The sequence below is a fragment of the Melopsittacus undulatus genome, chromosome 2 (assembly GCF_012275295.1).
Source record: "Melopsittacus undulatus isolate bMelUnd1 chromosome 2, bMelUnd1.mat.Z, whole genome shotgun sequence".
Taxonomy (NCBI): Eukaryota; Metazoa; Chordata; class Aves; order Psittaciformes; family Psittaculidae; genus Melopsittacus; species Melopsittacus undulatus.
Genome location: NC_047528.1, coordinates 116,769,489 through 116,792,900, shown reverse-complemented (window position 1 = coordinate 116,792,900; position 23,412 = coordinate 116,769,489). Strand labels below are relative to the sequence as shown.

The 23,412-nt window shown below is 38.6% G+C and overlaps 1 protein-coding gene across 2 annotated transcripts in view; it reads right to left on the bottom strand.

Annotated features, from left to right (window-relative positions):
* The window catches only part of EPHA6 (EPH receptor A6), a 436,532-nt gene that overhangs the window by 25,950 nt on the left and 387,170 nt on the right, over positions 1-23,412 (bottom strand). For both annotated transcript variants that reach the window (XM_034072841.1, XM_013127941.2), the window contains one exon: positions 20,327-20,536. In XM_034072841.1, coding sequence (XP_033928732.1) covers positions 20,327-20,536 — 210 coding nt within the window. The remainder of the gene's footprint in view (positions 1-20,326; positions 20,537-23,412) is intronic.

Genomic DNA, 23,412 nt, shown 5'->3' with positions numbered 1-23,412 from the left:
TATATTTAATGGAAGCAATGGGTTGATCAGTTTTTCATGTGTATTGCTTTTTGCAACATACACAAACACCGCATCCATGGACTAATGCCATGACATTTTATTGCACATTTGGTCTTTTTAAAGTACTTCAAAATCCATCAGTTGTTTCAAGATATTCAGCAGTGAATATGGACAATTTCTGCTGCATTAAAAGTGTTCTACCAAAAATAAGCAATGAGGATCTTGAAATAGTTGTGTTGATTTTAGCATCTGAGGATTTAAAGCTTAGTGTTGAAACTGCCTCCTTTAGATTCACAGTAATCACAGCAAATGAACCATACAAAACATCTTGGGTCAGAAAAACAAGCTTGTTTTTGTACTGTTCCCCAATTGCCCCCATAATTACATCAAAGCCTATAAAGCATTTGTTTGAGGTATGCTGACCAATAATGATATTTCCAAGCACTGTAACCAAATGAAGAAAGTTGTATTTCACACTTCATATTTTATAAGCATTTCCAAAACCAAGAAGTAATTCTGCTCAAATTCATTAAACATTAAAATGGTGCAATAACACTGCTTAGCCATTTTGCTTTTCAAAGTGCTTTACAACTCATAACTAATTATTCTCATGGCAACCCTCTGAAGAACATACTGTCTCTGTTTGACAGTAGGAAAAACACAGAGGTTGAGGACTGTCAACGTATGCTGTACACCTGCAACTCCCACTGGCAATAACTGAAAGCAGGCTCTAAATTATTTATGATAGGTAAAACTCTAAGGTAGAAGAGCAAGAATCTCTGAGAGGAAGTTCCAGCATATGCAGTTGCTGGTTTCCTGGGCTGTGCCTTCATCTCACAGTGAAGACCGCTTTACAGTGGATCTTGTACTTAGCCAAACAGAAGGACAAATTGACAGTCACCTGGACCATCCTCCTTTGCAGCCTGTCTACTTCAGTAAAAAATTCAACTAAAAGATTTTGAAGAATGAAATAATTATAGACAAAGGCAGAACCAGCTCTGTTTTGGTATGGGAAAATAAAAGTTATTCTCACAGTATGAACTTCACCAGGAAAGGATGAAATACACACCACAAAGAAAGGTACTACCTTTAGTAATTCCATCATGGAGCCATCTTTGCAATGCTTACCAGTTCTAGCATTATATTCCAGTTACAGCTGAGAAATGTTGCCACAGTATTAAGCAACAATAACATATATAAGTCTCTAGACTATTATTAAACAGTGATTCATATTCCACTGTAATAAATCAAACCTTTTCCTCAGTGCAATGCTGTGATGCATCTCCTGAAGTACAAAGGTGTTGGTCTCTGATCTCCAGTCTCTGTAAACACTACATAACCAGCAGAAAGATGTTCAACTCTAAGAACACACAATCTGTTCTATTTTCCCTTTTCCAGTTTAGCTCAAAAGATCAGAAAAGCAAGCAGTAATAACTCCTCTTTTTGTTATTCAACTTGCATGCTAACTTTCATAATGAAAATTCAGTTTCATATCTTAGGCTTGCAGTCATGGTTTTTATTTTTTATTACATTTCGTTTCTCTTATTGTTATTTGATTAAACTCACATCACCACTACTAAGCTTCGGGAACAAAATGTTGGCTTTAATGTGTTGCTCTGGGACTTGTCATCGAGCCAAAGTCACAGATGTTCAATGAACACATAGCATTTGGTCCATTTCTAGGATAAACATAATGGTTTACTTTATCTGCAGTGTCACAATCCTGTGTAAGTAAGCAGTAAGATCAGTTAAGTCCCCTCATCTACTCTGCCTATAGCTCTATAGTTCTGACAAGTTGACATGAAGCAGGAAGCAAGGGTAGCAAAGGCAAAATTAGGGAAAGGGGAAAAATCCTATGGTCTTTATGCCTCATCACTAAACATTTTCTTGTTGAAGATCCCTTTGTAGTCTTGTCTATTGTGACAAGATGTGCATTTCCTTATACACAATGAGGTAGGGTAGAGGTATTTATACTCAGAAGCAGAAAAAAACCTGTGAAATTACATTTAGTACTGGGTAGAAGTGAGATGATTGTAATGGCTCATAACTGTGTGAATAACCCTCCCAGAATCCTCATGAGGTCTTACCAACTTCTGTTACGTTACCAAAAGGTATTGGCCTATAAAAACTTAGTAGGACAGAAAATTGGGATTTGGTATTTGAAGCAATCTGACATAAAAAAAGAATACATGTGCATACATGAACAAATTGTTCACAAGCAATAAACAGCTAGCTCCACGGACACATTAGCAACACAGCAACTGCAAATAAAACACTTATGAAACCTGCAGGAATGCTTAAGAGGTTTGAGGTGCTGTTCACATAGACTATAAAACTGGTGCTGCACAGCTACCAGGAAGAGTTGTGTGCATATTAACTATGAGGTATAGCTTTTTCCAGAGAAAGTCTACCACTACATACATCCTCTAATAATACAGTGGGATCTTGGGTGGAAAAAGGTAGGTTTCTCATAAATGTCTGTGGCAGCCTTGTCCTCCATAAGAGTTATGCCTCAAATTGTAAAGTTCAGTATTTTTCAAGCAAGTACTTTGGGGGGATCTTTTAAGGGATAAGTTTTTATAATTTTCTTACTAAGAACTAGGGGGAAAAAAGGAAAGAAAAAGATAAAAATCACTACATCAGTCCCATATTATTCCAAGAGTTGATTCTCCCCAGACAGATAAGTCAGACTAAAATCACAGGTGCTGACAAGTGAGATGCTGGTTTGTGGAGCTTGGCTTCTGTCTGCTGGAATTAAACTGGTACATGAAAAACTGCAGGCATACAGTGGTGTTATCCCTCTTAACAGGACAGACCTTCTGGGCAGAAAGAACTTTTAAAGGCCAAGTTAAATTCTTTCTAATGAGTCTTCAGTATGTCATCAATCTTTACTTTTATACTCTTTTTCTTTTACTTCCTAGATTACCAAAGAACCTCAATTGATGTATACCTGGTTAATACAAATACCTTTTACTATCGGTTATAAAAGTATGTGCAAATAGCCAGGACAATACAATACACCACAGGCAGAAAACTAAAAGCAAAACCTCAAAACAATGTTCAAAACCACCAGTATTATGTTGCATCTGTGGTATATAGGATGGTGTTACAATTTCAAGAGGCTTTTTCTTGCTTTTATCTATACACCTTATAATACACAAGAATTTAACTCCAGTACAATATACACAGGGCTACAAAAAGGTACCCTGGCAGAGAAAATACAGCTTGTTTCACTGCAATCTGCAACTATGAGGAGACCATTGGAATCAATTGCGTAATAGGTTGATTTCACAATACCTGGTCAAAAGGCAAGGCTGAACTGACAGTTGCATGGAATTTAAAAACCCCAAAGTAAACAGCACACACAGCACTTGCCCAACTGTTTTGTGATGGAGAGAGGCTTCCAGAGAAGCCAGTCAAAGGCACCTTGTCTAATGTGCTGTCAGGAAGCATGTAGAGCTTGCTGCTTTTGCCCTGGGTACCCATACTGGCACTGGTAGGGATACTAAATGAAAAGGGAAAAAAACAACCCACATGCAAAAGGACAAAAACTCCCCCAAGCAACAGTCCCTGCCCTCTTACAGTCTGGTTGGTAGAATTCATAAATTGACTAAGCATAACCTGCAAGCAAGATCTACGTGTTTGCCTAAAGTTTCTGTCTGACTCAGGGTCCTGTCACAAGCTTTTGTCCCCATTAACTGATAGTGTAAAGCTAAAGCCCTGAGAGGAAGGAAACCCAAATAACTCCTTGTGACATTAAAATATTTAACTACAGAAACATGGTACCCGTGCAAATCAAATTATGCGTAGATGATTCAGTCATCTACACATCATAATGCGGTATTACTATTCTGTGGAGGACAGTTAATGCCAAACATATACAAGCCCTCTCTCGCTACCCTTTCCTAATTAAGAAGCAGACTGCAATTATGATTTTATTTCTGATGGAGTACAAATGTTCTATATGCAGCTGGAAAGGAGCACAGGTATTAAACCTCAACCAAATTACTAAAGCTATGGATCCCTATATACTTCCTTCAAGAACAGTGTAGCAGAGCTGCTCAATAATTTATGAGCATGACAGTTTCATGAACCTTTGGCAGCTCCCATTTAGGAAAGACTTTGAAAAGAGAGTCTGCACACACAGTGTGCATTAATTTCATTGAATAATTTACAGTGCATTGAGTGAGGTGAGGTGTCCACCCCACTCTATGAACTGAGCAAGTTTCTGAAGCAACAGTTCAGCAATGAAAAGGAATATCTTTCTTAAGTAATGAAAGATACTCCTTTTGTTAGTCACAGCTGTTAGGTGTATCTTTCTATTTCTCTTTTCCTACACCACCTCTTACTGTAAACATTGCCTCTACCATTAACAAAGCCAGTTGATCAAGAGACTAAAGGGATCCCAGAAAGTTTTTCACATCTTTCTGATAAAAAAACCTAGTGTAGAAAATCTATTGCTTATAACAAATAATCCATTTATATGGCCTAAAGTGCTCCTTTCTGTTGTAGCTGGAAATACCCAGCACCCAGCACGTCTACAACACCAACAACACGGCACAGAGATGGACTCTGGAAAAGCAGGTAGGTTAGCCCATGTGGCATGTCTCACTAGTGGCACAGGACTACAAAAACACGAGCAGAAATGTTGCTGACTTTAGTGGGAGCTGCAAGAGATGGCAAAGAGCTTTTCAGATTAGTGCAGGACTAATACTGAGTTTAACAAGGCAATTCAGCACCTATCTACCTGATCCTAAAGCCAAGGGTGAATCTGTGATTCTGTGAATCTGTGGTACTCCTGCTTCCATTCTTTACAAGGAATAACTGGCTAAAAGAATACTTTTTTACATAATAACCAGAAATTCTGTAACCAAAGTGTGTGGCTGTACAGTTGAGCACTCAAAAATTAAAAGAAGAGAATTAAATGGGCAGTTCCACAGCACAAATGATAAAGGCTGTAACAGGCTTCCTTGACATTGCCTAGCTGCTTTGAGTGATGGCCTGGTGGCTCCTCATTTTACAACTCCAAATGCTTAGAAGTAGCTAGCTTGGTAAAATGTAGATCAGGACATGATACATGCTTTTTGTTCAGAATAATAAGACTGATGCAGTTGTTACTCAAGACAAACACAACACAGGCTCTTTCAACTTCTGAGGATGTGTTTCCATTCATAAGTGACATCTGTACATTTGAAAAGTAGGAGTCCTGAGTAACCCATAGCCCCAGCTCAGGAGGCATTTCAGACCACATTTGAATGACTTCAATCCCTATGATGAACTATGGAACTAAAGATTAGTCAGAGAGCTATGCCTGAGAAAAGGATACCAAAATTTGACCAAGGGAACAAAGACCAAATAAACTTTATACCAAGAAGATTTACTTAAAGCTGTAGTTGAAATATATTATTTGGCAATTTGAATTAATTATTCTAGTTAGAGAAATGGCTGAGGAGAGTCTCTTCAGGTTAGATACTTTTATGAATCTAATGATGCCATTAATAATTCACAAAAAAAAACCCTAAATTATCAGAGAAAGGTATTTTAATGAAGTACATTAAGCATAATAGGAAAATGCAGTTACAATGATTGCACAGTGTTCACTCATTGACACACAACCACTCCAGGACCAGACTGCTGGACATTCCATGCCTCTCCACAGGAGGAAATGACTATGAACAGAGAATGTCCTACCCAAGTGTTTAATCAGTCTCACTGCTCTGTAATTTTGGTAGCGTAACTGCATTGAAAAATCCCTCTGTGTAAAAATAAATCAATTAAGCATAACAGACATTGCTAAAGAGGCTGAAATAAATAAAAGGCTAAGTGTGGTGGCTGAGTTCCGGGATTTGGGCATAAAATCAAATTTCCATGAGAATTTGCTGTATGTGTTAAGATCAACTGAAAGGAGTCTGAGTAAAGAGAGGCAAGTATTTCTTACTTGTCACAATATTGTTACCAGATTCCTCATTTTGGAGAGTCAAATTTAGCATGTTTTTCTCAGGATAGAACTGACTGTTTAGCAAATATACTTCCGTGCTGTCCTGAAGTGCTATAGTGGGAGAAAGAGCATACACACTCAAGCTAACTGTTCACATTGAATAACAGCTTATTCATGACTAGAAGTATTTGTATCAGTGGAAGCACTGAAGATTCGGGAGCTATTCAGCCTGAGTAAGGATAAGAAACCTCCTAAGGAGATACACAACATATTATGAAATTCACCCTAGAGCTTTTCTTAAAAAGTAAGGTGACAGCATTTTCATTCCAAGGGGGCTTGAATTAAAGCCTCAAATGTGGAATATAAATCAAAAGGAGAGTGCTTATGGATAAAAATGTGTTAGCTCCATTCAGAAGGTTCAATACAAACCAAGACACAATGAAAAGAGAAAACAAAGGGAGCAATAACAGTCAATGCACTGAGAGCAAAGACAGGCAGGAATCAGAGTAGAAATGAAAGCCCAGTTGGTGATGTGGTGTCACGGGAGAGGATGATAAGTCTCACCCCAAAATGTACTTCAGCTAATTTTAAAACAACACAAAATTGAGGCAGTAAGCATGGCTATATTGCTTAGCATAAAACTAGTTCTTCCATGTGGTTTCAAGTCTATATGCCTTTATTTCCGAATACTGCACATTCCTTGGTGAGGCTGATTAAACATTTTCATCTAATGCCTGCCTTGGAAAGAAAAAATATTTTAAGAGAGCACTGAGATTTTTGAGATCATCTCAAAAATTTGCCTCACTTTGCCTCATCTATTACTTCACAAAGCCTGGCCCTAACTGTCATTGAATGCGTTTTTGACACTTGAACTATGAACTACAAGCCTTGTAAAGAATACACAGGGACATGAACCTGTGAGCCATTTTACACGACAGAACAAAAAGACGTGGGACTTCTTAAGAATAAAGCCCTCCATAACTGAAAACAAAAAGCTGACATTGCACAGTAGAAATAATGGGAACAAGGAATCTAGAATATCAAATATCACATTTCCTTTTCCATGTAGCAATACACAGAATTAATGCACAGATTTTGTAATTAAATATAATAAACAAGAAGTTATGTGTTTGTTTTTTAACATTCTGACCAATGAAGATATGCTCAATGTCAGGAGACAGAAGATTCTGACACCTTTTAAGCTGACGATGATGCAGCCACAAAGGGGCAGTCAAGGACAAGCCATACGATTTGAGTCTCAAATGCTTGCAAAGTACAAGGAATAGATCAAATATTTTAGATACCGAGGGCAAATCCCACAGTGCTTAGTCAGGCAAAACTCCTGTTAAAGCCAATGGGAGTTTTGCCTGAGTAAGTACTGAGCAAAGACTATGATGTTTGACCTAGATTTACCAGAGTCATACAAATCTAGGTCTAACGTGTTTTTAAGACAGACAACCACTGTGCTGCAATATTTCTGTTTGAAGGAAAACAGTTACAGTAAACTATGAATCATTCCCTGCACCCTCTCATGTATATAATGAAAGAAAAAACAGCCAGGCAAGGAGCTGCTATCTTAAAACTCTGCCAAAGAGCAAGAGTAAGAAGAGTAAGTTTACCCTTGAAAGTTTTGGAAATCTGATACAGGGAAGTGTGCAAGTGAGATTCACAAAGGCTTGTGTGTGACTGAAAATAATCTGGATTTCATTCTTGTAAGCAAACTGGCATAATTTCTCTCCATACTTACCCTTCTGACTGAGGGCAAACTGCAATTCCTACATGGTCAGCAGAAATTCCTCTACTTGATAACTGGGGATTAATTTAGGTGAATAACTAGGCCAGTCTTGCTCCTAACTTAACATTTCTATTACAGAAATATAAAAGTGGATTATGGCTAACATATGTGTATGACTTGCTTCAGAAATTTCTTCTATAATTGCAGAATCCCATTAACAACGCCTTTGGTATCATGCACAGGAGAAATATTAGCATTGGTATTACAGTGACCAGAAAACCTCATAAGCATGTGAGACATGCATGTTTTTTGGCTTCCTGCTTCCAGCTGAAGTGAATAACAACAACCTTGACACCAGCAGCAGCTGGACCAATCTCCTTGAAGGCTGAGGGAAAGATGGTGGAATGACAGTACTGCATTTTGCAGACATTAACAACTCATACCAAGCTAAAACTCCCCCCTCTTCCATGTTCAGCTGCATCTACCCTTTGCAAGATGCCTTTATATAAAAAGAACACTACTTAATCAATGTGAAAAGATACCTTTTTTTTATCTGAGAGCACTTTCATCAGTAATGTATCCTAAACGGTCTATACTACCCGAAGAAGTAAGTAGCTGTACCAGCCAGCCAGATAAATAGCCTTTGACTATGAAATTTCATGTAAGATTTTTAAAGGACAGGGCCTTGAATATGAAAAACCTACAAATTCTATCAGTTCAACCAGCTCTGAGGTTTGCCACCAGATCTAAAAAAGTAGTATCGCTTGCTTTGCCTCAGTTGAATTTTCAGGTGAGGCAATAAGATGCTATAGGAAAAAGAACTGATTCTCTTTGATCAATACAGGTATGGAGAAGGTGACTCATGCTGCACAAGACCACAGCTCAGAAAAACTATAACATCTGGGATTTTTCTCAGTGTTCTGCATCCAAACCTAATCTCATCCATTTACATAAAGTTGCCTAGACTGGACTTCAGCTTCTCCATGACACTGCTGTTTCCCACAAACCCCTATTTCCTCTCTTTATGGAGTACTATCTTAAGCAAATATTAGGCTATAACAAAATCAAAACAATCCTAACTTTCCTTACTTCCAGAAGCATCACACTTTCCTCATTGGTATTCTGTCCTTTCCCTCATTTTTGATTGCTTCTTTTTGATGGCATTAATACATTAACACTGATCCTCATTAAAAGAAAAAAATCCAACAAAATGAAACAAACAACACCCCAAAAGTCCTTCCATAAGTAAAAGAAAAAAGGAAAACTGGTTTTGCCCAGGTTTGCCTTGTGAAGACTGGATGTCAGCATTCCAGGCTAAAAAAGTCAATAGGGGTCAAGTCCTTGCTAAATGAACAGAATTTCTATTTTCTCTGTTACTGTTTATTTTTCATCAAATAAGAATGTAGTGACTCTGAAATTTTAATGCCACTTTCTAATTTGATAGAAGTCATTAGGAAACACATGTCTAGCTAGCCACATGCAACTGCAGTGTAGGATAATTCCTCCAAATCCAGAGAAAACAGCTTCAGCAAAACCAACCAACAGAAAAAATGGGTGCATCCAAGTTTCGGGTGTTTACCACACAGGCATTCCCAATTCTAAGAAGTAAATGAGACTGCATCATAGTCTAGGAGTGTTGTCAAGAATTTCTGGTCTCTTCCAGTGTTGTAATAGCTCCTCTGCAGTTGACACAGTACAGCAGGGGAAATTGAGACACAAACAGAGATGATCTCCTGTAGCATCTGAAGACACAGTATGAGCTTCCTTCTCTCAAGGCTCCTTCCTTGTGAGCTTTGAAATATGCATCTGTGCATTAAAATCTGACTGCTTTTAAATAACCAAGTCTAACAGGTGGGGTTTTTAATTTAAATTACTTTTACAGGAGTAGATTCAGGAATTCATTTGACTGCACTCATGGACGTCACACAAAAGAGTTGCATCCTACTGTAGAATATGTCAAGTTTTAATTATGAAGCTTCAAAAAACCCTGGTGAAACCGACTGCTTCAAGTTCTCAACCCAGAAGTTTTATACTGCTGTACGCAGAGGTTACTTTTTATAGCAGTACTTAATGCGGGTCATAAATTCCTATGGATAGCAGTGCAACAAATGAAAACAAAAAAATCATCCAGATCTTATTTCCTTCCACCTAACAACAGCGAAATAATAGAGTCAGAGTTGGGCTGTCTGGATCACTGGAGCTGAATGGTTTTCTTTTCCCAATGAATTGCTTTGACTTCAACAGCACACACTAAACAGATTTAGTTTCTTAACCTGTCTCTGAAAAGTACCAATAATTTTAAATGAGAAAACACAGCACACATACAAGTAAGCCACACTCTTTTTCAAAGCTTTCAGAAGGTTATTCTGCTTGTTCTGTATCTCAAAATGCTATAACCTACAGTAATTACTGTTGGCTGGCATGCTGCTGAAAGCAACACCTCTGACCTTAATGGACTGACTTTAAAGTCTTTAAACAGTATATCAGGAGCCGTGCATACTGCAGGTATATTCCAATGTATTTAACACAGTAAAGATATTTTACAATACACTGCTCCTTGGTCTATATTCTGAATATTAAAATACTACATCAAATGTGATCCTTATTAGCCTAAGAAAACAGGTGTTTTTGGATTATATCCATTCACATAATTAGCAACAAAGCGATAACTTTGATTTTGTATCTGTACACTTACATCTTAAGTGCGCAGGTACTCCTTTAATGCGTTATGTGTATTATGCATTTTTACAATAGCTTCTTCAATTATAGTTTGAAAATGGCAATTCTGATTAAAAATTTAACAATTATAAATGCATGTAATCAAGTCCCTATACAACTAAAAGAACAGCTGTGTTTAGAATTGCATTCATATTCTGATAATAATTAGCCTTAAAAAAATACCTAAATGCAGTATGAGGAATTAACAATAAAATGCTATGACTGCTTATAGAGTATAGTGCAAGCATACATACATATATATATATATTAGTACACTGCTTAACTATATTGGGCTTGGTTTCCAAGAGGAGAAGTGTGCTTGAACAAAACTTTGAGGTTCTCATGTCAATACCTTTAGTGCCTTGGTCAACTGGTAGTCTTCCTGAAAGCATCACGTGTAGCTTCCTGATACTCATAGAATCATAGAAACAGAATTATAGCACAGTTAGGGTTGGAAAGGACCTTAAGATCATCCAGTTCCAACCCCCGTGCCATGGGCAGGGACACCTCACGCTAAACCATGTCACCCAAGGCTCTGCCCAACCCAGCCTTGAACACTGCCAGGGATGGAGCATTCACAACTTCTTTGGGTAACCTGTTCCAGTGCCTCACCACCCTCACATGAAAGAACTTCTTCCTTGTATCTAATCTAAACTTCCCACTTAAGTTTAAACCCATTACCCTTGTCCTGTCACTACAATCGTTGATTAAGGGTTCCTCTCTACCAATCTTCACTTGACTATTACTGCAGAGATGATTTGCAAGTGCATTGGCTTCCCCCTGCCCCACTTGCAGAGCTATATAAGATTAGCTTAGAGGAGTAGGACTGCCTGTTTCTATGGGTTAAATACCAGCAAGTTTTGAATCTTCTACCAAAGCCAGACATAATACTCATGACTGAGACAACACTGATTGAGGGGAAAGGGGAGAATAGGGGGCAGAAAGAGCACCCCCTTTTTTCTTCCTCCCCTCACTAGCTATATAACCACAAGTAAATAACCAAAATAACTTTGTAGATTTTCTACCAGTTAATAACACCAGCCTTTGTGATCTTAAAACCAGTCAGTGCTTTAACACACTTGATAAATAATCCTTCATTCTATGCTATAGCAGAAGTAAAACATTTATCATTTTCTTCTTAGGCAATGGAAGGTATTACTTAAGCTCTGTATGGAAACTGATCCTTGTCACTGCCTTCCCCAAAGTGCTAATTGGATCATTGGGTCACCAGAAGCAATGGCAATTATAGTTCTGAAAATAAAGAGGGTATTTGTTACATTTAAACATTTAAAAATCTAAGCTGTCTGGAGAAAAACAACACCAAACACACCACCAAACAACAAACCTCTTTGCAGCTTTATGCAGACATTTAATTACAACTTTTTGTAGAGATAGAGACAATTGTCAGGCTACTGAATACCCCAAAGACAATGGTATGGCCAAACAGCCACATTTTGAAGGATGGCAGCTACAGAGGCTCCCCAGCTTATTTTTGTTTCCTTTCTAAATGGCAATCTCTCTTTAGAGTCATACTTCTTTTGTGCTCCCTACCAGCAGGGACTTGGCAATGCTGCAATGAGCTACACAAAGGAAGTTTAACAGCAAAAAGGGTCTGTTAACAGTCTCTGGGCTTTGCACAGGTAGGATGTTGCATAGTTGCTTCACATCTTTGCCTGCCCATCTAGACTCCAACAAACACGTACACTTCAAGCCTGTGGAACAAATCAGTATCGTATGGTAATGAAACCTGCATATCCCAAAGAAAAGACAATTGTATACTATGCAATTAAACTACAAATTATGAAGGTTTGGGTTTTTTTTTTTTTCACATGGGACACAAAGCTCCATCAATGGTTTTCCAGAATTGTGTCTTGAACCAAATGACAAAGAATGAAATGGAAAACAATGGTCCCATAAACCCTCAAGCAAACACTGAAGACTCATATTTCATTTAGTGTTTCTTCATACCCAAATTATAAAGTAAAGCCAGGTAGTATTCCCCCAATGGTGCGTGACAACTACAAAGCAAAAGCAGAATCTCAACACTGCAGAAAAAAGGAAAAAAGGGCATTTTTTATTGTTAATTCTTGAAAGTAAACTACAGATTAATGTCATTAGTCTTTCTGGTGGATTGTACTCTACTACATAACCATTTCTGTTTCAATTGCAGGTCCCACAGTCACATTTTGTTACTGCTTTCAATAATAAATGCATTTTGCAGAATTAAGCTACTTAAAAGTAATGATTTACTGAAAAAATCTTGAGACCAGATTGATTTATTTTGCGCCTATGTAGCAGGTGGCACAGAATTTCACTGCGTGAATCCTGCAAAGCCTTTTCTGTATAAGACAGGGCATGGATGTCAGAACGGTGCAGTCCTCACGCAAGGACTTCTACAAACAGGCATCCTGCACATCTACAGATAGGTTTAGTGGTGTCATGGCTTAGCCCCTGCTGGCAACTAAGCACCACCAAACCACACACTCACTGCCCCTGCTATGGGATGGGGAAAAGAATCAGAAAGGTAAAATCTCCTTTATATGCTGAGCACAATGTCATATGGTCCAAAACATCCCTTTGGTCAGTGGTGGTCAGCTGTTCTGGCTGTTTCCCCTCCAAACTCCATGTGCACCCCCAGCCTGCTTGCTGGTGGGGTGGGGTGAGAGGCATAAAAGGCCTTGAAGCTGTGCAAGCACTGCTCAGCAATAGCTAAAACATCCCTGTGTTATCAACTCTGTTTCCAGCACAAATCCAAAGCATAGCTCCCATACCAGCTATGAAGAAAATTAACTCAATCCCAGCCATAACCAGCACAAGCAGTTAGAGTTACTCCTGCTGTATGAAGCAAGAATCATAGAATCATTTAGGTTGGAAAAGACCTTTAAGATCAAGAGTCCAAAAATTACCATAATGAATCAAACCCAACGTCCTCCTTCTTTACTTCCCTTGGCTGAAATATGAGGTTTCATCTCTCCTTAAAACTGCTATTGACTGCAGTAACTGGACATTATTTCTTCCTAAGAACATTGACCTCCCCTTTTTAAAGCCAAGAAAAAACCCCAACTCACTGAAATCTTATCCCAGATAGTTTTCTGTAGCAATCAATCAGCTCCATGATTACTTACATGCTGTGCAATAAAGCTATTTGCCACCTTTAAAAGATTTGAATTTCCTATCATTAAACTTAATTAAACATACCTTTTATACCGTATGAAACAGGAGTGTATATTTCTGACCTAGCCCATTCATTATTCAATATAGTGTGTTTCCAGTGATCATCAAGTTTTAGTTGAGATAAAAGACTTGATAATGAGAATTTCTTGTGTTACTCTTAACATTTCTGCAGTTCACAAGTATGTTATGCTGTTAATCATCTGGAACAGTAGGTTTTAATGGTATTCACCGAGCTAAAGATATCTTTTCCGAGTGTTGGGATACTCTCATAACCTGGGAAACCTTTCATAACCCTAATCCCTATCTATGCCTTTCCTTGCTGCAGCAGCTAACATGAGTTCAATGAAAACACGCATGCAGCCAATCAACAGAAAATATTTTAACAGTGTGGGCTGGAAAACTACTCAGAGTGGGTTTTCAGCCCCAGGTGTGTTGCCTCCTGAGAGTCTGTGGAATACTTTAAAGAGATCTGTTAAAAATACCAAAGTGCAATCTGCAAAACCCACAAATGGGAAATTTCTAACAAAGTTTGCATCTCAACTGGATTTGAGGAATCCATGTATTGAAAAGGGTTGACAACCACTGCACCAAAGTATGATTTATTGTTCGACTACAGTAATACCTACTGCTATACTGTAGTTATAAGCAACCCATTGCACTCAGGAGGCTGATGCGCAGCTAACAACAGGGACATGCACTGTCAGGAGACAGGCAGCAGCTGCCAGCAGCTGTATTCCTGCACAGAAGCACAATAATCCTGACGAGGCAAAAATGATACTGATTGCCTTATCAAAAGACAACCCCTTCAGGATCTCACTGAGTTCTGTACCTGTAATTTGGCAAACAATATTATGATCTTACAGCAGATACAACCTTTACTTAAAAGGTCTCCGCAAGCATCAGCACTTGCTCAAAAGATAGTCAGATCATGAATGGTATATTTTTTATCTGTGGCCACAAGGGCTAAATATTTACCTCTTAACTAAATGGTAGGAGTAATAGAAATATCTGTAATTTACTTTCCCCTCACTTCCAGTTAACCTGTCATTTTACAAAATACTCTGTGAACAAATATCCTGCATCTGATACTTGGCTATAGAATAGATGTAATGGTAAAGAACAACAAGAAAGGGACTTTCAGATTGAACAGAAGACTATAGGGTAGCATAAGTACCATGAAGAAGAGTAGCATCTGTGCTACTCGTCCTGCTGAATCATTAGAGAAAGCTGTTTGGAGGTATCAGACTGTAGGACTGCCTTACAAGCTGCAAGGATTTGTGAATGTGCTTGCCCTTCCTTTTAGACGCTAAGGAGGACAGATACTGTGAAGAGAGCAAGGCTGCTGTAAAGAGCTTACCTGCCTACAGAAAGAAGGAGAAAGCTGGAGTTTGCAAACAGCCCTGGGCCATGTGGTTTCAACTAGGCTTTCAACAGAGAATTCAGGCAAAGTAACTGTCAGGCTTCAGCCTGGCAAGATGAAGTTGCAAAGCTTGGGAACAAATATTACTCTTATCACAAGGCATTAATGAGTTATAAGGCACATTAGCCCATTAACTTCACAGCCAGTCTCTAGCAAAATCAAGTGTAAAAAACCTTCCAGATAAGGAAAAGCTTGGTTGTATTATACAACCCATGCCTGATTTTAGTCTGAGAACCAAACATGGTCATGATGCACCCTGCCTATCACTGTTTGTCTTAGTTTGGTGATGACAACAATGTGTCAGACAAAATGTTAGAAACTCAGAATTGTTTAGGTTGGAAAAGACCTTTAAGACCAACCCTTAACCTAACACTGCCAAGCCCACCACTAAACCACATCTTTAAGTGCCACATCCACATGTCTTTTAAATGCCTCCAGGGATGGCAATTCAACCACTTCCCTGGGTAGCCCATTCCAGTGCTTAACAAAGGCTTTGGTGAAGCAATTTTTCCTAATATCCAGTCTAAATCTCCCTGGCACAGCTTGAGGCCTTTTCCTCTTGTCCTATTGCTTGTTATACAGGAGAAGGGACAGATCCTTCCTTCCCCTTTCAGGTAGTTGTAGGGTAATAAGGTCTCCCCTGAGCCTCCTTTTCTGCAGGCTAAACTATCCCAGTTCCTTCAGCCATTCATGATAAGACTCCTGCTCTAAACCCTTCATATCACATGATATACAGAATTAAACAGTTGACAATGATTGTGATCGACCTTACACCACTTATAATCAATTTTCAAGAAAACAGGTCAATACAGACCTTTACAGTACACAGGCTCTCTTTTCCCTTTCTGAATGGTTGTCAATAATCAGTTTACTCCATTGTCTATGTTTAATTTGATTCTTAAACAATGGCATAGGCAATGTGCTTGTCATAGCACTCAAGTTATTCAGAGACTATTGGTTCACATCCCAAATTCAGCAGAAAATCATTTGTGTCTTGTTTTACTTTTCATCAAATTAAACCTTCTCCCCCCAAGTATGTGTGAGCAAGAGAATACAGAAAATGTCTTAATATATAGAAATCATGTAATAAAGCAAAAGAAAAGAAAAGCAACTCTTCATCCTGATTTTCCTAAAGTTTTGCTACTTGACAGTATTCACACAGATTAAAGGCATCAATCTGCTTTGCTGCTCTAATAAATCAGCTAAGCCTCAAATCTCCCTGGATTGGGTGTTTTGTCCAACTGACTTGAAAGGAGTCAGACCCATAAAGTTTATTAAATGGTTCAGGAAATGAAATGCAATAAATAACTTCTCTAACTACTGCTATGGAAATATTCTTTATATTAAGGCTGAATTCAGAAATGCAGCTGACAAAAAAATGTATTCTATATTTCTTTTATGCAACAAATAATTCTCTTAGCAGCAGCTTTTTTGTCTCACTAAAAATCAGATTTAAAGGAGAATATTAAGGTGTCACCTTTAACAGAAATACCTGTTCAGTCCTTTTTGTGGTAGTGCCACAGATCCTGTTCTGATTTTATTCATACATCCACATTTTGCTGCATGAAAACAATTTTCCTAGAGGCACATGGAGCTTCTTGAAGTATATTTGAACCCCAACTTTAAAACTTAGTTTTAAACTAAATGAATCTACATCGTATAACATTGATTATCTAAAAACCAGGGAGGTGAGAGCCTAGATGTCCTCTCTATTGACAGAAATGCTTGTTTATATACCAGAAATGTTTTTTTCATGAGGAACTGTTGCCTTGGAAACCACGACAAATGAAAATTTAATCTCTGTGGAAAAAAAACCCATACTATTCAGTTATCCAACATTTACCTTCTTTTCTTGATCTATCTGAAACACAAGTATTGACAGTCAGATGTTTCTACTCCTAATTCCTCCTTCCTATTCTAAAACTGTATGTTGCTTTAAGCTTCGTTATTCTTGGTACCAAATTGAAGCCAATCTTTTATTTCCTTATTTTGTTCCAGATTTTCACTGTCAGTTATTGCTTTTCCTAGGCTTAGATTCCTGATTTTTGCCCTGCATGTGGGAGGATGTGCCAACAGAAATAATGCAAGATCTATCAGAAACTAGCAAGCAAAGAAGGAGGTATGTATATTGAATTATAACAGGAAGGCAAAGCAAAAGATGTTGTCAGTTGACTCAAGGCTGTGCCTGCTCAGATATGGTAAATTCACAGACACAACAGCCTTCTGGCTTATTTTGGGGAGAATGCAACCTGCTTTGCCATTTTTTTGCATCAGTTCACATTTTTATGTCCGGAAATACAATCACACAATATTGACCACAGCATTCCAAGTATAAAAACTCTATTTTTGACTTATGCTTGGTTTAGGTTGTCTTGTAGCTCTTGCTTCCAAAGAAAACATTCAATTGTACCATTCTGACATCAGGGCCAAGACAGAAAGGGGAATAAAGAATAATCAGTTTCCTCTGAGCAGTGACAGACAGTGGAGTACTGGGAGATATGAATCTAAAAATGCTACTATTCAATGCACAGACCCACTCTTATGGATTTCTTGTAGCTATGGGTACTGCACTGTTATCAGTAAAAATCCCTGTGGAGAGGAAACATGAATTCTAAAAGCTCAGAACCTTTGTAAGCACTAAAGGTTTAACCTTCATGTGGCAAAAGCTAAAGAACTAAAGAGATGCTATAAAACCTTCTAGCAATACATGTGGCCTGCTGTTTTGAAGAAATTCATGATGAGGACAGAGATCAATGACGTAATGGTGATCAGGGCAAGCTGCAAGAGGAGATGAAATCTGATGCAAGGTTCTATTCTGTTACCATAAAAGACTGCTTAAGGGGTGAAAGTCTTCACTGAGACTTCCACAGCCACTGTGACAAACATTTGTTTCTTCCTCCCACCACCCCATTTTAGTTATAATTGTGCTGTGCTCCTTTAAGAAGTGACTCCCTACAGAGGACATCTACTGGACTTGCTCAAGGGGAGGAAGACCCAAAGGATGGAGCATATGGCAGGAAAGAGCATCTCACAGAAAACTTACTTGACTATCAGCAGATTGCCCAGAATAAAAGCAACATGAAACTGGGACTGTAGCCATCAGTCTACCCATCAGTCTACCCTCAGGGATGAGGAAAGGACATTTTCCAAGGACCAGAGGTGAAAGAAGAGAACTGGGCAGACTCAACCACAGTGATTAAAACAGCCTGGATGTGACGATATACTTGCAAGGGCAGAGGGAGCTGTTCTATGATGCCTGATTCTGCTGCTTTGAATTCTATTTCCAAAGTTTCTAGTTGATTTTATGACACATAGCATTTTCCTACCTGAGTTTCAAAGCTTTTTGATCTTCATGGTGGAAGCAGATTCATCTTAAATACTTAGCTGATACAAGGTTCTGCCACTGGCCATCAGCCTCTATAATGCCCCTCTTTATCTGCAGTATCCCAATTGATGTGCTAAAGATACCTGCTCAGCATGTGGCTAAAACCTTGGAGGACAGAATCAGTGGCACTGAGGTATACTACGTACAACAGCTGTCTCAGTCTCATGTTAACTAGCTAGGTGAACAGATAGGAAAATAGTGAAAGCATTTCATCAGAGCTGTCCTATGTTTCAAGAAAGTACTTCAACATAGATAAACTGCCATGAAATACTCCTTTTTTTAACAACATAGCTAGAATTGCTTTTAGTCAGGACTGCTATGATGAAAGAGACAGGCACAAACTACTCTGAAACACTAATTGTTCAGTACTGGTATCCAGAAAAATCTTACAGGACAAATAATAGCTGAAAGCCTCAAATTATCATTTGGTATTCTTCCTGAACCTAACTGGGAGAGATCACTTGGCAATTTCCAGTGCCTTCCACCAGCTGAGCTGATTAGCCCATGATCAGTGCTGAGAAATGTAAAGTGCCTGTCACTGGAGGCATTTGCTGCCAGCTGAGCACACTCACTTGGACAATTAGCAAGGCTCAGCCAATATGCAATAACTTGTTAAGCTGCAGTGATGTTTATTTTTCCTTTCAAGCCTCATACTAAGAAGCAGTGTGAAGCAAAAGAGGTTTTGAGAACTAAGGGAAGGAAATCTCTCTGATAAAGGAGAGAACTATGGATTCCCCCACACTCCCCCAGCTTGCATATCAATGCTGATAGAAAACCTTGCAAAGTGACTTGTTTTGCTCCAGTCAGCTCACACTTCTGTGTAGACCGTATTCTAAGAAGTGAATTTATCAGAACACCCCTATTTTAGGCTAAAAAATGGGGGAACTGTAATTATAATAGCTATATTAAATATATACACCAGAGTACTCACTACAACACAGTTCAATTAGAGAGTTCCTTGGTTTAGCAATGTATCACTTTTTAAAGTCAAATGGGAAAAAATGTTAAAATAAATTATTTCATGCTAATTTATTATCTCCATTAGAATTCTGTCACTGTGCCCTGTCATGGGAACATACAAATTCTGTGCATTTTACGAGAGTGCTAATGAGAATGCATTCTGGCTCTGAAATAATTCTAGTTTTAGTGATAGATATGAAAATTAGTTGAAATCAGCTTATAATTAGCCAAGATTCTTAATGCTGTGGCTATAATAATAACAGGAATGCAACTGAACATTTAAGAAGGGTGAAAAAATGCTGTATCTGAACTTACAATTTTCTTAGCACCACCACACTCCTTCCACTACTTTCTTCACCCTTCAGGTGCAATTGGCTTTTCTTCTACATCAAATCTGCAGAAGCTTCTCCCTGTTCAAGAGCTTTTCACTTCAGTGAATGCCTTCCCTCCCACCCCCAAAGCAAACCCATCTAAACCAACATTTTCCAATATGACAATTTACTTACATCACATGAGGAACTAAAGTATTAAAGAAACAAATGTTGAGAGAAAGGTCCTACATTTTCTGTTACAATGGAAGGGTAAGTGAAATAAAGTCAGAGTTTGAATTAATGAATACAAGGCTTGACACCACCAACAGTGGAATTGGTGAGATTCTCTCCTCCCTCACCTCCCTCTTTTAAAAACATAACTTTGTAAATGAATACAAGTTAGCAGAAGTGGAAATGATGCAGAAAAACACCCCAAAAACTAAACAAACCCCAAAGAATGGAAGAGGTCTCCCACTTATGCTTGCACATTTGCTTAGAGAAAATATTTGGCAGAAGCTTATTACACATCCCTTACACAGACAAAAATTGTTACAACTTCTCTTAAATACACTTTCTGTTGGAACAAGACAATTCAAACTACTGTGTCTATAGCATAGACAAATCTAAACTGCAATAAAAGAGGCACAAGGCAATCAACTGTTCAAATTAGATAAGACAAACTTACGCTTGTTGTGTAAGCAGCTTCAGGATCATCCTCTAACACCCGTGACAAACCAAAATCGGAGACTTTGCACATGAGGTTACTGTTGACCAAGATATTGCGGGCTGCCAGATCACGGTGTACATAGCCCATATCCGAGAGGTACTTCATGCCAGATGCAATCCCCCGCAGCATGCCAACCAGCTGGATGACTGTGAAGTGGCCATCATGCTTCTGCAAATAAAGATGCAAGTTCAAAGAACACAGCTACTTTTCATTAATTTCATAATAGTGCTATTAACTACAGCACATGTTTAAAATACATTTGTAATCCATCCAGCAAACCTGCCTGCTGCAAGCCATAGAACCTCTGAACAGCATGCTAAAAATAAGATTTGGGTTTAAGTTCAGGGGTTATTTGGCTTTTCTGAAGTCTTTTGGGCTAAGCTCATACCCATGAACCTATTAAGCTGCTTAACTCCTGCTCAAATCTATTGGAGTTGAATGTGTAAATAAGGGTCATGTTGTTAACCACACTTGTTACCTGGCCAGTCCTGGTGGGCCTCAGTTTCCTATCCACAACATTAATGTTAATTCTTCTGTACCCCCTACATCAGAACACTCCTGAATTATGTGGCAGTGGGGACTGAGTACCTGTACAGGTAATTCCAGTTATGGGCTCTTTGCCTTGTTTAGGTCTGACCTACCTACTGTTTACAGCAGACTGCTTACAGCAGTGTTTTCATGACCTCAGCTGGCAGACATTTAGCTTCTCATGGATAATTCAGGGAGCCAGGTTTTTATGTTAGCAGGAACAGCCAAATGAAAGCAAAGAACTCTTCCTGGCAAGTTAACTTCATTTTCTCTTTCAACACCTTCAGCATTGAGCTACAGACAAGTAGCAAAGGTCCGATCAGCATTCAGGACATTGCTATTGCTTGGCCCATATATTAAAGCAAAATGATTTTTATTCAGAGCAGACATTTACAATAAAGTCAGTAAACTCATTAGGTTCAGCAAAGCAACAAGTTGAACTGTATGGATATGCTTAACCTGACCACCACAGTATTTCAGCTTTAATGATTTGGGGCTTATATTTAGCTAATCAGGACATAAATATTTACAGAAATAGGGAATTAGTACTCAGATGTAATTAAGATTACAAACAAACCCCACAAAGAAACCAAACCAAACCCCAGACATGGAGAAATCTGATGTTACTTGCTCCTCACATTATCAGTCTTGTGAGATAAAGCAATGCCAGACCAAGACCTGCCTCAAATACATATATCACTACTTAAATCAAGAAATTATACATTCTTAAATGATGAATCATTTAATGTGCGTAACAGGCTGCTAAACTGAAAAAGTTGTTTGCCTATAAAGAATTTGGAGAAACTAGTTCCTGAAGTCACCATTACTCAATCCAATTCTGTTGGGTGCAAACAGAAGGACAAACTTAGCAAACAGAAAAGGCAGAAACAACGCAGATTCTGCAGTCTGTAGAACTTGGAGAGTGCCTTGAAACTATTACAGTTCCTTTCATAAAATCAACTGGACAAGAAACCCATGTGCAGCAGCATATAAAAACCTACATTATGAGCAACACTCTCTGGTTACTGACTGCTGTAACTAGTTACACTGTCTAGCAGCTTGTAGCACAGCAAGATGAAAAACACCCAGAAAGAAAACAGTAACAGAAGTATGCTGCTGCACACAGTTTGACTTCCAAGCTGCTGTTCCAACACAACATATCAGAATGCAAAAAATAACATACTAATACACCTTACCAGCTAGAATACCTCACACCCTCACCTTACCTCCCAAAACCGCTTGTATTTAAAGAGCCATGCTTCAATCAGGGTTCAGATGCCACAGCCATCTCACAGACCTCTCCAAACCACACTTAATGATGCTTCTTTGAAACCAACTATTTATGACTGATTCATAGCAATATTTTCCCCTTCAGTAGTCTCACTTGTTTCTCTCTCAGCAGTACTCTAGAGCCTTTTTGTCTCTAAATTCCCCATGCAAAAGCAGAAGCAGATCTCCTCAAGTAATCATGTAACACCTACAACCAACCCTCTTCCTTTATTGTCTCCATCAAAACAACCTGTAAGCTGTTAGTTCTGCAAACGACACTCACCTGACAGTCAAGACACAAGTGCGATAACCAGATATTTTACAACAGGCCATCCCCTATTATGTGCTTGTTACATCCCCTATCACAGGCTCCTATCACAAAAACAAGGGGAGCCTCTCAGGATCCAAAACATGTCCCTGACAGATATTTTCAATAAAAGCTTTCCAGCTAGCGATTAAGTAAAAATAGAGACAGTATTCTTAATAAATATTGTACTTATTGTAATAGATATTCTTAATACAATTTCAGTAAAGGACCAGTATTTTATGTAATGAAATACATGGGATTTAGGTTTTGCTTTTTATTTAATAATTCTAATTGTTCAATTGACTCAAAATTCATTAAGCTGGTTGCAAACTGTTAATGCTCTTCACACTTACCTGTATAGATATCTTTTTTAGCTAATTGTATCATGAGAAACATTGAGTAGTCAGGGTTGGAAAGGACCTTAAGATATCAAGTTCCAACCCCTCTGCCATGGGCAGGGACACCTCACACTAAACCATGCCACCCAAGGCTCTGTCCAGCCTGGCCTTGAACACTGCCACGGATGGAGCATTCACAGCTTCCCTGGGCAACCCATTCCAGTGCCTCACCACCCTCACAGTAAAGAACTTCCTCCTTATATCCAATCTAAACCTCTCCTGTTTAAGTTTCAACCCATTACCCCTTGTCCTGTCACTACAGTCCCTAATGAAGAGTCCCTCCCCAGCATCCTTATAGGCCCCCTCTTAGGATCTGGAATGAAGTGTTGTCCCCTCAACGAAGCATGAAACAAAACCTACCCCCCAGACCTCTAGATTTTACCTCCTCCTTATCATCATTAACAGATCCATTCTTTCAGCAAACCTCAGAGTCATCTGCAACACCTCTGTTAACCTTTTGTCCCCTTGGATCACAAGTATTCATTCCTTCCTTTTTTAATTTGTACTCTTCCAAACCTAGACCACGCTTGACTGGTTTTCAT